General features: G+C 35.1%; 1 protein-coding gene across 1 annotated transcript; it reads right to left on the bottom strand.

The window, feature by feature from the left end:
* Positions 1–325: 325 nt before the first annotated feature.
* Positions 326–13,366, bottom strand: steep1 (STING1 ER exit protein 1). The gene is made up of 7 exons (XM_073841360.1): positions 13,168–13,366; positions 9,181–9,298; positions 9,057–9,098; positions 4,771–4,915; positions 3,942–4,031; positions 3,747–3,839; positions 326–596 (listed from the first exon to the last, which is right to left on the bottom strand). The coding sequence occupies exons 1-7, from the start codon at positions 13,289–13,291 to the stop codon at positions 534–536; spliced, it is 675 nt and encodes a 224-aa protein (XP_073697461.1). The 5' UTR covers positions 13,292–13,366; the 3' UTR covers positions 326–533.
* Between the last annotated feature and the right edge of the window lie 1,140 nt (positions 13,367–14,506).

The raw sequence follows: 14,506 nt of genomic DNA on the forward strand, positions 1-14,506 counted from the left end.
CTGATCCAGAATCTGATCATTAATCACGGACCGCACAGGACTGAGAAACACTGGCCTTGCTGTACAAATACACACAGTTTCTTCCTGCAGGTGCACATCATCACTCTTCAGAGGTTCTCTAAGAGGTTTTGTCCAGTAATTTGCTTGATCAATCTTGCTCAGAACAACTGAACTGAAGATGTGTGAATATGACCATGACACATGCTGGGTTGAAGGACAGGTACATAAAAACCCTGCTGCAAATATTACACAGACACAGTAGTCCCACAGTCCCACAATCTCTGTATCTAATACAAGACAAAAAAGATTGTGAGAGGTTACATCATAAAATTCAATTGTTTTTTATTTAATGAAAAAGAGCTTGAACATTATTTTTACCATTCAAACATTTAAATAAATCTGTAATAAAAAAGATGAAAAAGTGATGTAAAAAAAAAAAAGTCCACCCTTCATACACACAACTGCACAAATATACACTCTCTCCAGCAGAGAACTCATTCATTTGCTGTGTCTCTCTCATTTACACACTATCTTCATTTGAACTGGTTGTCAATGAGAGTTCCCTTCATCTTGGCTTTCTTCGCCTCAAGCTCCGCCTGTGTGAAGAGAAACAGCGTTCAGATTACAATTGAAATCAGTCTGAATCCATTCAAATCAATCCTACATTATCATTTAAGTCAGTCACTGATACATATTCACATATTTACACAGTATTATAAGCAACTGTAATTTATTTTTCCTAAAAAGAATCTTATTCATGTACAAATCACATTAGCAGAGTCTTTGTGAGAGTTTTCTTGGTGTGTGCAATAACTTAAACTAACTGCAAAAAGAAACTCAGCATCTCCCGCAGTCTTACTCTTGCCTAGACTGCAAAACTCACTTGATTCCTCTCAGCTGCAGTTTTAGTATCATGTCCAGAAATTCCCAGAGTGAAGTTCTACAGCTCAAATGGACTTGATTTATGGGTTTTGTGTGTCTGCGCAGCAGTGTTTCAAGCTAAATAGGAACAGGGAAGTCCCCTGCCCACCCCCTGCAGCCCATATACCCACAAGGTTTTTTGACAAATAGTACTACTATGTAAAAAGACTTTTGTATAATATTTTATAGAAAAAAAAAAACATTATTTTTTATAGATGTACACTACGAGTCAAAAGTTTTTGAACGGTAAGATTTGTAATGTTTTTAAAGAAGTCTCTTCTTCTCACCAAGCCTGCATTTATTTGATCCAAAGCACAGCAAAACAGTAAAATTTTGAAATATTTGTACTATTCAAAATAACTGGTTTCTATTTGAATATATTTTAAAATGTAATTTATTCCTGTGATTAAAGCTAAATTTTCAGCATCATTACTCCAGTCTTCAGTGTTGCATGATCCTTCACAAATCATTCTAATATGCTGATTTGCTTTTCAAGAAACATTTATTATTATTATTATTAATATTAAAAACAGTTGAGTACATCTTTTAGGATTCTTTGATGAATAGAAAGATCAGCATTAATCTGAAATAAAACGCTTTTGTAACATTATACACTATACCATTCAAAAGCTTAGAGTCAGTATATATTTTTTGGAAAGAACCTATAGAAATTAATACTTTTATTTAGCAAGGGTGCTTTAAATTGATTAAAAGTGATGACAAAGACACTTACAATGTTACAAAAGATTTCTATTTCAGATAAATGCTGTTCTTCTGAACTTTCTATTCATCAAAGAAAACCTGAAAAAAACTTGCTTCTCAAAAAATGTTTTTGAGAAGCAAATCAGAATATTAGAATGATTTCTGAAGGATTATGTTACTGGAGTAATGATGCTAAAAATTCAGCTGTGAAGTCACAGAAATAAATTACATTTTAAAATATATTCAAATAGAAAACAGTTATTTTAAATAGTAAAACCATTTCAAAATTGAGAAGAGAAAGAAGAGAGAAGAGCAGAAAAATCAGTACAAATCTTACTATTCAAAACATTTGTCTGGTAGTGTATGTAAATGAAAATGTAATTTATTCTTGTGATGGCAAAGTGTCTCTTCAGTGTCACATAATCCTTCAGAATTCTATAAATCTATAAGATTTAAAGAAAAAACATCATTTAGCAAGAACACACTAAATTGATCAAAAATGACAGTATGGATAACAGATATTCTATTTCAAATAAATGCTGTTTAAACTCTTTTTCAGCTGTGTTTTTCATCAAATCAAAAAATAAGCTTTAATGAACATAGGGCACTTCTTTCAAGTTCAGTCTATATAGTATATATAGTGCTGGGATGTTTGACCAAAAATCTGTATCACATTTTCTTTTTTAGGATTCTGGCGGTTTCATGGTTTATCATGTTTTTCTTCCCTGACTGTGCCTTCATATAAATCAGAAAACATAAAACAGTTGCAGAACCACTGCATTTTAATCATGAACTAAACAAACATGCAACATGTAGCTTGAGCACTTTTTGATGTAAATTAGATTGTATAATTTCAAAATGTAAAGTAAAAACAGAATGGTCTGACCTTAGCTTTGTGAAATTATGCTACATAAAACATAATCACACAAAACAAAAACAGCAAACTGGCTGAATGAGAATGCAAATTCTTGGTTACTGCTCTAAACAAAGCAGCACTGCTTTTAAAAACTACATTAATGTGCATCATATGGACGTAAGATGAAAAGAAAATACCATCTAAACTTTTCTGAAGACAGTCAGTTCCCTTCAGAGATACATTCATATAAACCCCCAATTCAGTATTAAGGATTTTCTTCCAATATTTTGTGTATCGTAAACAGTGACCTTGCTTTGCCTGCTACAGTATTTTCTCCTTTTTGCATTCATCTTCAGCGTCTCTGACTTCTGTTTATAGCCGTTTACAGTTGGTTTATTTACCCAGTTAAATTAAATAATTAGTTGTGTGTTATTAATAGTTCTCTAATCATTAGTCAAAAGTGTATGCAGTTAACAGGGATCTTAGTTTACAACACTGTTGCTTAGCCACTTTTACCAGTATGCGTTTATAAAAAATTGTTCATTTGCAGAACACAAATGAAGACGCTTTTGATGAAATCTAAGAGCTCTCTGGCCCTCCATAGACAGCAAAGTTCCAAAAAGGTACCAAGAACATTTACAAAATATTCCATGTGACATAAGTGGTTTAACCGTAATTTTATAAAGCTATGAGAATACTTTTTGTGTGCAAAAAAAACAAAAATAATGACTTTATTCCAGCAACATATTGGAACGTGGAAGGACCCTTACTGTCTACGGAGGGTCAGAAAGCTCTCGGATTTCATCAGAAGTATCTCAATATGTGTTCAGAGGATGAACCAAGTTCTTACGGGTTTGGAACAACATGAGGATAAGTAATTTATGACAGAATTAAAATTTTTGGGTGAACTATCCCTTTATTAACAGGCGAAAAAGGCCTCAATCTATGTTCATGACCTGGCTTCAGAATGTGTGTGTGTGTGGGGGGGTATGTGTGTTTACAGTGTGACTCAAGAACTTGTGTGTGCTTATCTCCACACGTTTTAAGATAATCAAATACAAGCCTTCAGCTGCTTAACCAACCCACTTTAAAGAGCTGCCAAGGTAAATAAGATTAAGGGTGAGTGTGTGTTTGCATGTGTGTGAGGGGTCTCTGTCATCTTTAACTCTAAATTCATTAGCTGTGCAGACTATATTAAAGTTTCAATCTGCCTCAAGCATGGATGCACATTGCCTTTTCTTTCATCTTCCTGTGTGTGTACTCTTACCAGTTCCTGAAGTCGTCTCTTGCTCATTCCTTTCCTCTCCAGCTGTTTCTCAATCACTTTGGCATTCTGGGCATAAGAATCCGCCACCTCCCGCTGTAGGATAAACCAATCACAATCAATCACAGCTCTTCAACAAAGAGAGATGATGTAAGGGATGAGTCAGGCCTGATGGGCAGCTGATGAACTTCAACTCACCGCTTCAATCTCTTCCTCTTCTTCATCGATCGTTGAAACCGTTACAGAGCTGAACTTGCCCATGTCTTTGGTGCGTTTCGTCATCATAACCTACAATGCATACAAATGCATAAGTGACCCTGGATTACAAAACCAGTCTTAAGTTGCGCGGGTGTATTTGTAGCAATAGCAAGAAATACATTGAATGGGTCAAAATGATTGATTTTTCTTTTATGCCAAAAATCATTAGGATATTAAGTAAACATCATGTTCCATAAAGATATTTTGTAAATGTCCTACCGTAAATATATCAAAACTTGATTTTTGATTAGTAATATGCATTGATAAGAACTTAATTTGGACAACTTTAAAGGAGATTTTCTCAATATTTAGATTTTTTACACCCTTGAGATTTCAGATTTTCATATACACTCCTAAAAATAAAGGTGCTTTAAAAGGTTCTTCACAGCGATGCCATAGAAGAGCCATTTTTTGTTCCACAAAGAACCATTCAGTCAAATGTTCTTTAAAGAACCATCTCTTTCTTACCTTTTTGATACCTTCAAATGTTAAAGGTTCTTTATGGAACAATTTAGACCAAAAAGTTCTTCTATGGCATCGCAAGGCACTTTTATTTTTAAGAGTATAGTTGTATCTGGCCAAATATTGACCAAATTATTTTATAATTAGGACTATATTTGTCCTAATTATAGCTTTCTGTCAATGGAAAGCTTATTTATTCAGTTTTTTGACCCTTATGACCTAATGGTTTTGTGGTCAGATATTACACAAACTTGTTGACTTGTTGCAATTCTCTCACATTTTTTCAAATAAAAACGTGGTTTCTTACCCTGACTTTCTTTGGTGTCTCTTGTTTCTGGCTGTATACGCTCGTGTTGCCAAATCCCTGGCCAAACTTCACCAGCGCACCATCTACAATAAACGTTGCTGGAGTGCTTTTCATCTGATGCTGATAAAACAAGAGCAAACCACACCTACACAAAACACACACAAACAGATTAAAAAACTCAAAAAACACAATTTCTCAACGTTGAGACACTTTCAGTGTTGATTTATGGGAATAGTCAGATCAGCTGACTCAGAAAGTAATCAAACTTGCTAAAAATGCTGAGATCACACATAATTAGCACATTTTACAAGCACACTGCCTCTGCTCTAATCATTCCCTAAGCCTTGACGTCAACCTCTCAGGCACAGCATGACCGTCGTCATGGCGACACGGGAAGCTTGGGACTGACTGTTGTGAATGCTTATTTATGGACAGGAGATAATATGACTGGAAAAGACCACGGTTTTCATGAATGAGTGATAAATTGCAAGGCTAAGGTTATGTATCATCCTGAAGCCGATTATTTATGACTACATTATACAGCTTATTACAAACCTACTTACCAAATAAATAAATAATGAACATGGAATATTGATTCAATCGTTTTATTACACAACTGTTCAAAAGTTTGCTGTCGTAAGATAAATGATTATTTTAAAAGAAGCCTCCTATGCTCACCAAGGCTGCATTTATATTTAAAAAAATGACAGTAAAACAGAAATATTGTGAACCATTACAATTTAAAAGAATTATATTACTACAATTTTAAAAACATATTCTATTTTAAGATTTTTTTTTCTTTAATTCTGTGCTGCAACATTTAATTTTCTTTAGTGTCGCATGATTATTCACAAATCATTCTAATATGCTGATTTGGTGCAAACATTTACTATTATTATAGATGTTCAATGTTTTAGGAATCTCACTTAAATATAAAAAAGTTTCTTTTTGCATTTTCAATATCTTTACTGTTACTTTTGAGCAATTTTATGACAATTAAATGGAGCCCCATGTATTTAGGCTTCTATGGCTTAATATAACATGAATTATATTTCTTACTAAAACATGCAGTAAAGAAAAAAACAAGAAAGATTTACATTATTTTTAAAAATCCATATCGTTTTATACAAATTTTAGATAATGGGGGGTACCATTTTTTCACTTACGTGAAGTAGTTGCACTCCGTGAGCTACTAGCGCTACTTGTTGCTATTTTTACTGCAACACAACTCGGAAAATAAAATACTGATACAATGCCACATTGTGTGGCTTTTGGTTGTCATTTTCAGTCTAAGGGCAACAAGAGAATCGATCAGTGTTAATTTTGACAGCAAATTTTGATTTAGTCTTTGTCATAGTCTTTTGACTAAAATGCCATTTAGTTTTAGTCATTTTAGTCAACTGAATGTTTTTTAGTTTTAGTCGACTAAATATCATAAGATTTTAATTGGCTAAAATTTAATGGGTTTAGTTACAGTGTAATGCATTCATTAAGCATTTCTCTAAAATCACATTGTGTAGGTTTGATATTAATTTTTTTTTTATCATTATAGACAAAGATTTAACTGCTGTGACATGCAACATGCCTTTATAATAAAATTAAATGAAACTACCTCTCATAAAAAAGCAAGAACATGGTCTTCCATTCAATGAAATACCAATGGTTATATAGGCTAATTATGCATTCTTGCTTACCACATTTTTCGTTCTTTCAAGCAGACATATTTATGTATATAAATAAATTTAGGTTCATCTTTATAAGGGCTACTAAAGTGATTCAGTCAAGAGCAGTGAGTGATTTTCAGTCTTTCTTTTGTTGCTTGATTAACATAAATGCCACAGACGATAGCAACCAAATTAGGCTGCTGTCCCTTAAAAACCAAATGCACAGATGCAGGGTACTGATACGCATTCAATATTCTCCCTACTATTTATGTTCAAGACGTAACCGAAAGTGTTTACTCATGAATACTCATAAAACCAGACAATTCAGCATCATTTTGTGTGTATATCTCCGTTCCTGAGATGCGAAAGAGTACTCGTGTGCTGTGTGAGAGGCACTGCTTCGGTGTCCGGACCAAATTGAGTTTTCTTTTGCGTCGTCAAATTTATCCATATGTCTGCTTTTCTCTTACTCCCAGATATGGACATTTTTGAATGTTTTATGAGATGTGCAGCAAGTGTATGCAAGTTTATTTCCTGCCGATTAGATCAATAGGCTGCCTATGAAACAGTTCAGATGTACGCATCTAACCTCCTAACCACAGAGCAGATTCGTTCTGAATGAATCTCTTCCCAAATTGTTAACGAAAATGTCAATAGATTTTCATCACAGTTTTTGTCATTCAAAAACAGTTTTTGTTCTGTTATCATCTCATTTTCATCTGTGAAAAAATGTTCTTGATGAAAATTAGTCATCAATGAAATTAACACTGGAAGACATATAAGTTTTCACTGCTTTCTTAGTGATAAGAAGAGGAGAAAAGAATGGAAAGATGCCTGTGGACGAATAAAACTTCCTAAAGACCCATGTTTTTGTTCTCTTCACTTTAGCCCTGATGCCTTTGAGGCTTTTAGTAGACCACAGCTACTGAAAGAGCTTACAAATGGCAGAGACAAAAAACGCTAGATGCAACACTGGCAGGATGTAAACATGCCAACGCTTGTCATGACGCCGCAGCCACTGAAGGAGTTTCTCAGTGCAGATTTCACTCGATATCTGGGGGGCGCTTAGACTCCTTGTGGGAAAAAATGATGCTACGGCATTTGGTTTAAGCCTACGCTTATATCCATCGCAACCTGTAAACTCTTTTAGTAGCTGTGATCATCGTATCAGTATTTTATTCTCTGAGTTGTGTTGTAGTAAAAATAGCACAGGTAGCGCTAGCAGCCATTTCACATCATTGAAATAATGGCGCCCATCATAGTTCAAAATATGAATAAAACAATGTAACAATGTTTTTTTCTACAGTCGTGGCCAAAAGTTTTGAGAATGACACAAATATTAGTTTTCACAAAGGTTGCTGCTAAACTGCTTTTAGATCTTTGTTTCAGTTGTTTCTGTGATGTACTGAAATATAATTACAAGTACTTCATACGTTTCAAAGGCTTTTATCAACAATTACATGACATTTATGCAAAGAGTCAGTATTTACAGTGTTGGCCCTTCTTTTTCAGGACCTGCAATTCGACTGGGCATGCTCTCAATCAACTTCTGGGCCACCCGCCTCTTGAGGATTGACCACAAGTTCTCAATGGGATTAAGATCTGGGGAGTTTCCAGGCCATGGACCCAAAATTTCAACGTTTTGGTCCCCGAGCCACTTAGTTATCACTTTTGCCTTATGGCACGGTGCTCCATCGTGCTGGAAAATGCATTGTTCTTCACCAAACTGTTGTTGGATTGCTGGAAGAAGTTGCTGCCCTTCTTGACACCAGGCCATCTTCCAAAAGTCTTGGCCTCACTGTGCGTGCAGATGCGCTCACACCTGCCTGCTGCCATTCCTGAGCAAGCTCTGCACTGGTGGCACTCCGATCCCGCAGCTGAATCCTCTATAGGAGACGATCCTGGTGCTTGCTGGACTTTCGTGGACGCCCTGAAGCCTTCTTAACAAGAATTGAACCTCTTTCCTTGAAGTTCTTGATGATCCTATAAATTGTTGATTTAGGTGCAATCTTAGTAGCCACAATATCCTTGCCTGTGAAGCCATTTTTATGCAAAGCAATGATGGCTGCACATGTTTCTTTGCAGGTCACCATGGTTAACAATGGAAGAACAATGATTTGAAGCATCACCCTCCTTTTAACATGTCAAGTCTGCCATTCTAACCCAATCAGCCTGACATAATGATCTCCAGCCTTGTGCTCGTCAACATTCTCACCTGAGTTAACAAGACGATTACTGAAATGATCTCAGCAGGTCCTTTAATGACAGCAATGAAATGCAGTGGAAAGTTTTTTTCAGGATTAAGTTAATTTTCATGGCAAAGAAGGACTATGCAATTCATCTGATCACTCTTCATAACATTCTGGAGTATATGCAAATTGCCATTATAACAACTTAAGCAGCAACTTTTCCAATTTCCAATATTTATGTAATTCTCAAAACTTTTGGCCACGACAGTACATATTTCAGTAAGAAACATTGTTTTTGTTATATTAAGCCATACAAGTCTTAATACCTGGGGTTTCCTTTAATAAACCAAACTTTTGAACAATAGTGTATGGAACAGTCTGCAAGCCGTGTGCATTGTGAGACACTGTGAAATGAGTATACGTGCTTACTTACTTCCCACATTTTTTGCGATACTGTCTTTCGATGCCCTCTGACCTGCACAGAGACATACAATGGTTAGAGAATCTTAATCAATGTCTCAATGCACCACTTCAACACAACGTACAGACACACACACCTTTTCAAGTACACAGGCTCATCTTCCTCCACATTGCAGAACTTGTGGGCGTGTTTTGCTCCATCAATCACTCTGGCTTTGTCCCGTGGTCTCATGGGTAGTTTCTCTATCTGACAGTCTAAAAAAAGAACACAAAAGCTTAATTATCTCTCTCTTTACTTCTCACACAAATCACACACACACCACAGAGCCAACAGACAAAGCCAACTCTTGTAAAACAAGAAGGTGATGCCCTATTGACCAGTATGATCTCACTGACCTTGCCCCATAGATCTTGTCTAGAACATTCAGATGTCAGCAATTTTAGTCTGTATTGATTGTAAACAAAGCTGTACTGAATTCTAAGTTACATTTAGTTAAAATTCACTATTATGTAGCTATGAATAGACATTTTAAAGGGGACATTTCACCCAACAATACCGTCATCATTTATTCACTCTCAAGATATTTAATGAATGCTGGAAACAAAATGGTTTTGATGACCACTACTTCCACTGTTCAGGACAAAAAGTTTCACAGAAGAAAGAAAGTCATGCAGGTTTGATTCAACTTCATGGCATTTACTTTCCTAACATTATAATGAAAATAAATACCACAGATAATGAGTTTAGTCACACTAATTTCATTTTTAGAAGCAAATCATATGAATAACACCATATGAATGAAAAGCAGAAACACATCATGATAATTATACCTAGCTTCTCGTTATATTTCAACTAAATGTGTTATTTCTCATTATCACACTCTTGCTGAGGTGAAGAAGCATACAACTAGAAAAGGTAGTGATCACAAGGAAAAACAGGTTATCATGACGTAAAGTAATTCATGACGTCGCTGTAAATCTCGAATTGATTTTCCCCTCAGAAATCTCATGCAGCGAGATTAATATATATAACAACAACTAACGCATAATTTAATGTATTATATTATTAAGGGGAGACACTGCAGCCAAAAATGCAGTTTTTTATGCACCTGTCAAATTTAAAAATTAGTTTTTTCTCTTACACTGAGCCATAAATCTCCACTTCAGTAGCACTTACACACACCAAACTTGACCAAATTTTTCTTCCTGTCTATATCCTGAAGGTTTTTACAGAGGGATTTGTTCATATACAATTAGCTTGATTTTATACAACATTTTACTCCCCCCCCAAAAAGGGTAAAAATACATGGTTTTCTGACTGCTCAAAGTTTTTTCTGAATTATGGAGTAACAAAATAAGATACCTAAAATCACCTCTGTAAAAACGTGATTCTAATATGCCAAAAAATTTAAACAATAATTTCGAACTGACCTGACTCCAGTGTTTAGATTTCTGTACTAGAAATGTATGCAAATTAGTGCATATTTCATTAAATAATGGATTATTTGCATATTTAAACCTAACAGTTTAGAAAACTTGTAATACAAAAAAATGTTTGCAATTATCAATGTAATCAAACACCTGGGCAAGTAAGGTGATAACTATTAGTTCCTTTTTTACTCTATTCACCTGCAGTGTCTCGCCTTAATATATGTGGCCCTGGACCACAAAACCAGTCTTAAGTCGCTGGGGTATATTTGTAGCAATAGCCAAGAATACATTGCATGGGTCAAAATTTTTGATTTTTCTTTTATGCCAAAAATCATTAGGAAATTAGGTAAAGATCATGTTCCATGAAGATTTATTGTAAAATTCCTACTGTAAATATATCAAAATGTAATTTTTGATTTGTAAAATGCATTGTTAAGAACCTAATTTGGACAACTTTAAAGGTGATTTTCTCAGTATTTTGATTTTTTTGCACCCTCAGATTCCTGATTTTCAAATAGATGTATCTCGGTCAAATATTGTTCTATCCTAACAAACTATGCATCAATAGAAATCTTATTTATTGAGCTTTCATATGATGTATAAATCTCAGTTTTGTAAAATTTTATCTTATGACTGGTTTTGTGGTCCAGGGTCACATATTATTAAAAAATGTAACAAGAAAAGTATGACTAGATTACACATTAATATAAAGCAATGCAATACAGTTACTAAGGCCGAGTTTTGACACAAATTTCACAATTTCAATTCGATTCTTATTCACAATTTCTAACTAATGCTGTAAAAAATACATGAGAGTCAGTTGGTACTACATTACTATAATATTGAAGGTTATTAATTAAAATTAACAGATTTGTATACAAACACTAAATTAAGTTTTTATAATAATAAAGTTACAATTACATAATTATCTTTCTACTACGATTTGTTTTTGAAATATAAACATTTAAATGAAGGCTGACAGATTTACTTAAATTAAACATTGAAGAACAGTAAAAATTATAAAGAATATGTTATATGTTTCATATATTTAGCAAAATGCTCCTCTCAAGAGTTAATTTTTCTAGCTGACTAACAGTTTATGGTCACCGAATCAGTTTTTTCTGAGGTAAATGTGACGTTACGTGACATTGTTTACAAGCTGTTATATTAAGCTCTTTGCATGCCTGAAACACTGAACAATTACAGGAGACAGGATACAGATTTTGGTAAGTTGACATACCTTCGGATGTTTATGCATGTTTATTTTGTGCTAAAACTGGTATTAAAGTGGAGGAGATCATCAGTTCACATGCATTTCGCACTGCCGCTTCTTTTGAACTAAGGAGCTACAGCGATCTGTCACTTCACATTAAACAGCACCAAAACAGTATTTATTGTTTAAATACTGTAATAAAAGAGACAGAGTTTGAAATAGTTTTTACAGGGACAAGCCCTAAATAAGTTCTGAATAAAGTGCAATGGTGGTAATTACCCCTTGATGGGGTTTTAAAATACAATATTTTGGTTGCCAGATTAGATCTTAACCACTAGACTAAACCGTAAACTAATACTTATTTTAAACCAAGTGTCTATGTGCTTAATGCAGGAGCTTGACATTTAGACAGACCCTTGAACAGGTCTCAGGTGGACACAGATGCTCCTGTGCTTTGGGATGCTCAAAAAAACTGAGCATCTCATATCACGTCCACAGTCTAAAGTAGAGGACAACACATTTAAGCGCCAGACGTATAAAATAACACCTATCCTACAATATTCACAACATAAGTGAGGCTGAGTGGGACAAAGCCCTGTTGTGTGAAATATCAGTCCGCCTGCTCTAAAAGCGTTTCCCTGTTCACACATTCCCATGAGTGCAGGTGCAGACACATGTGTGAGGAGAACACCGTGAGGTTAGAGGACAAATCTGAACAGTGTTAAGGATTTGATTCAAACCACTGATGACAATCATCTGAATCAGTTCAATTCTTCCAGTGACCCTTTCAACGGGTCACATAGTTACAGCAGTAGCAGTAGTGTCTTTATTAAGTCATTTAATTATTTACTGAATAAAAAGAGAGAGTAATTTCGTCTTAAAAACCTGTTTACATCTGTAATACTACAGAAAGATTGTTCATGCATTATAAGCATCAAAGCAAATCTATCATCGTTTTCCTCAACTGTCATCTGCCTTTCTTGTCAAATAACTTTTATCAAGCTAAAAAATAAGTTTTAAAAGATTCTTTCAGTGACCCTTTCAGCAGGTCACACTGTTAACGCTTTTACGCCAGCAGTTGGCCACAAGTGACTTTCTTTATGAATGAGTCACTGCTGGTCATAAAGGCATGAACAAGTGCAAACAAAACATCTCATACTTGCAATAATTTTAAGATGATTCGTTCATAAACGAAACACCACCAAACCTGCACTTCGGGTCTAAACACACTGCAGGACGAATCTAGTAAGCTCCTGTTATAATCCTGTAATATATCCACACTCCTCAAGCGTTTAATTTTATCGTGTCGCAGTTAAGTAAACAAGGGGTGAAACCATATTAAACACTGGAAACACGACGATTTCTTAAACTTTCATTAGGTTGATAGCTGGGGACTGTTCGCTGAATGTAAACAGTGAATTACTGGACGATCAATCAAATCATAACTGTTGAATTTTGGGCTAACGTTAACGTTACTCACCCAGAACAAGCACCATCTGGCCACACAAGCAGTAATACACATGCAAGGGTTTCTCCCCATCATCATACTCCTCTCTGTCACGGGTGTCCGAACACACCACACTCCGAGACACCACTTTAGGCATATTTAATCTCGATTTCCTATCTTTTTAAATTCTGAACGAGATGTGTGTTTTCAGGCTTGTTTACTCCGCAGTTGTCGCCCGGTGATGACGTTGTATGGTTCTGTGACGTCGGGAGACCCCGCGCATCTTTTGCCTGGTTTCCTCTAGATGGCGCTGTAGACAGTTTTGCCAGATCAGGTTGACGATTTCCAGCCCAAAAGCTCACCAAAACCCGCCCACTTCAACAAAAACCAGCCCAAATTTTAACTGCCAAAATAATGAGAATTTTATTGCCATGTCAAGGTTGATAAGGACCATATTTATCTCTTAAAAAAAAAGAATAATGACAAAATAAAATAAAGATAAACCAATTTCACAGGAATATGGATCAAAACAGTCCGAAAATATGCGTAAAATGTCCAGAAATCTTTTCAAAGTGGAAATTAACCGATGACTTTAACCCTTGGAAAAACGCATGCATCATTTTCAATGTCCACAGTAAAAAATATGCTAATTTCTGTGCAAAAAGTGCACAATAAAATGATGAGAAACAAATGTAATGTAAAACCCCTTCACTCACAAGTCATCACATCTCACTAACGTAAAAGACGTAAATTGATTGACAGGTCTCTGTTAAACTAAACCAGTAAGGGTTACGTTAAGCAAAAATGAGTTGATGACTGCACTACACATTATATTACTATGATACTTTGAGCTCGAACGTACTAAAATAACATGACTAATGATAAAAGCGAAGAAAAAAAAAAAACAGCTGATTGGGCGGCTTTTAATTTTTTAAAGCAGCCCAAATTTTGTCTACCCGCCCAATGCGTTATTCTCCGGTCCAAGCCGACCAAAAGAAGCCCAATTGGGCGGAAACCCGCCCAATCTGGCAACACTGGCTGTAGATATTAAAAAGTACCAGAATCGTGTGCAGAAAATCTTCTGATTGTAAAAGGAATATGAGTCATGACATAACAGTAAACACAGATGGAAGTGAGATAGGCTACAACGATGAGAGAGGGCGTTTTCGCTGATGCAGTGAATTACTTCTCATTTGTTATAGTAGCCTACTACTACTACCAATATACATTTTAATTAAAGCAGCTTTCTCACAACAAAGCACCACAATAAAATTTTAAAAATAAAAGTAAAAAAGAAAGAAAGATAGGTTTTAATAATTTCTTGAAACAATTTAAGATGAGGCATTGCATAATCTAGGGCCATAATACATAT

Source organism: Garra rufa, chromosome 5 (genome assembly GCF_049309525.1).
Source record: "Garra rufa chromosome 5, GarRuf1.0, whole genome shotgun sequence".
Lineage (NCBI taxonomy): Eukaryota > Metazoa > Chordata > Actinopteri > Cypriniformes > Cyprinidae > Garra > Garra rufa.

What these genes read in the sequence shown, in the direction of transcription:
- steep1 (XM_073841360.1), bottom strand. Translation starts at nt 13,291, where the DNA reads ATGCCTAAAGTGGTGTCTCGGAGTGTGGTGTGTTCGGACACCCGTGAC. An exon ending in GAGCCTGTGTACTTGAAAAG is followed by an intron (nt 9,099 to 9,180) that starts GTGTGTGTGTCT and finishes GTCTCTGTGCAG; the next exon opens with GTCAGAGGGCATCGAAAGAC. An exon ending in AGACACCAAAGAAAGTCAGG is followed by an intron (nt 4,032 to 4,770) that starts GTAAGAAACCAC and finishes TATGCATTGTAG; the next exon opens with GTTATGATGACGAAACGCAC.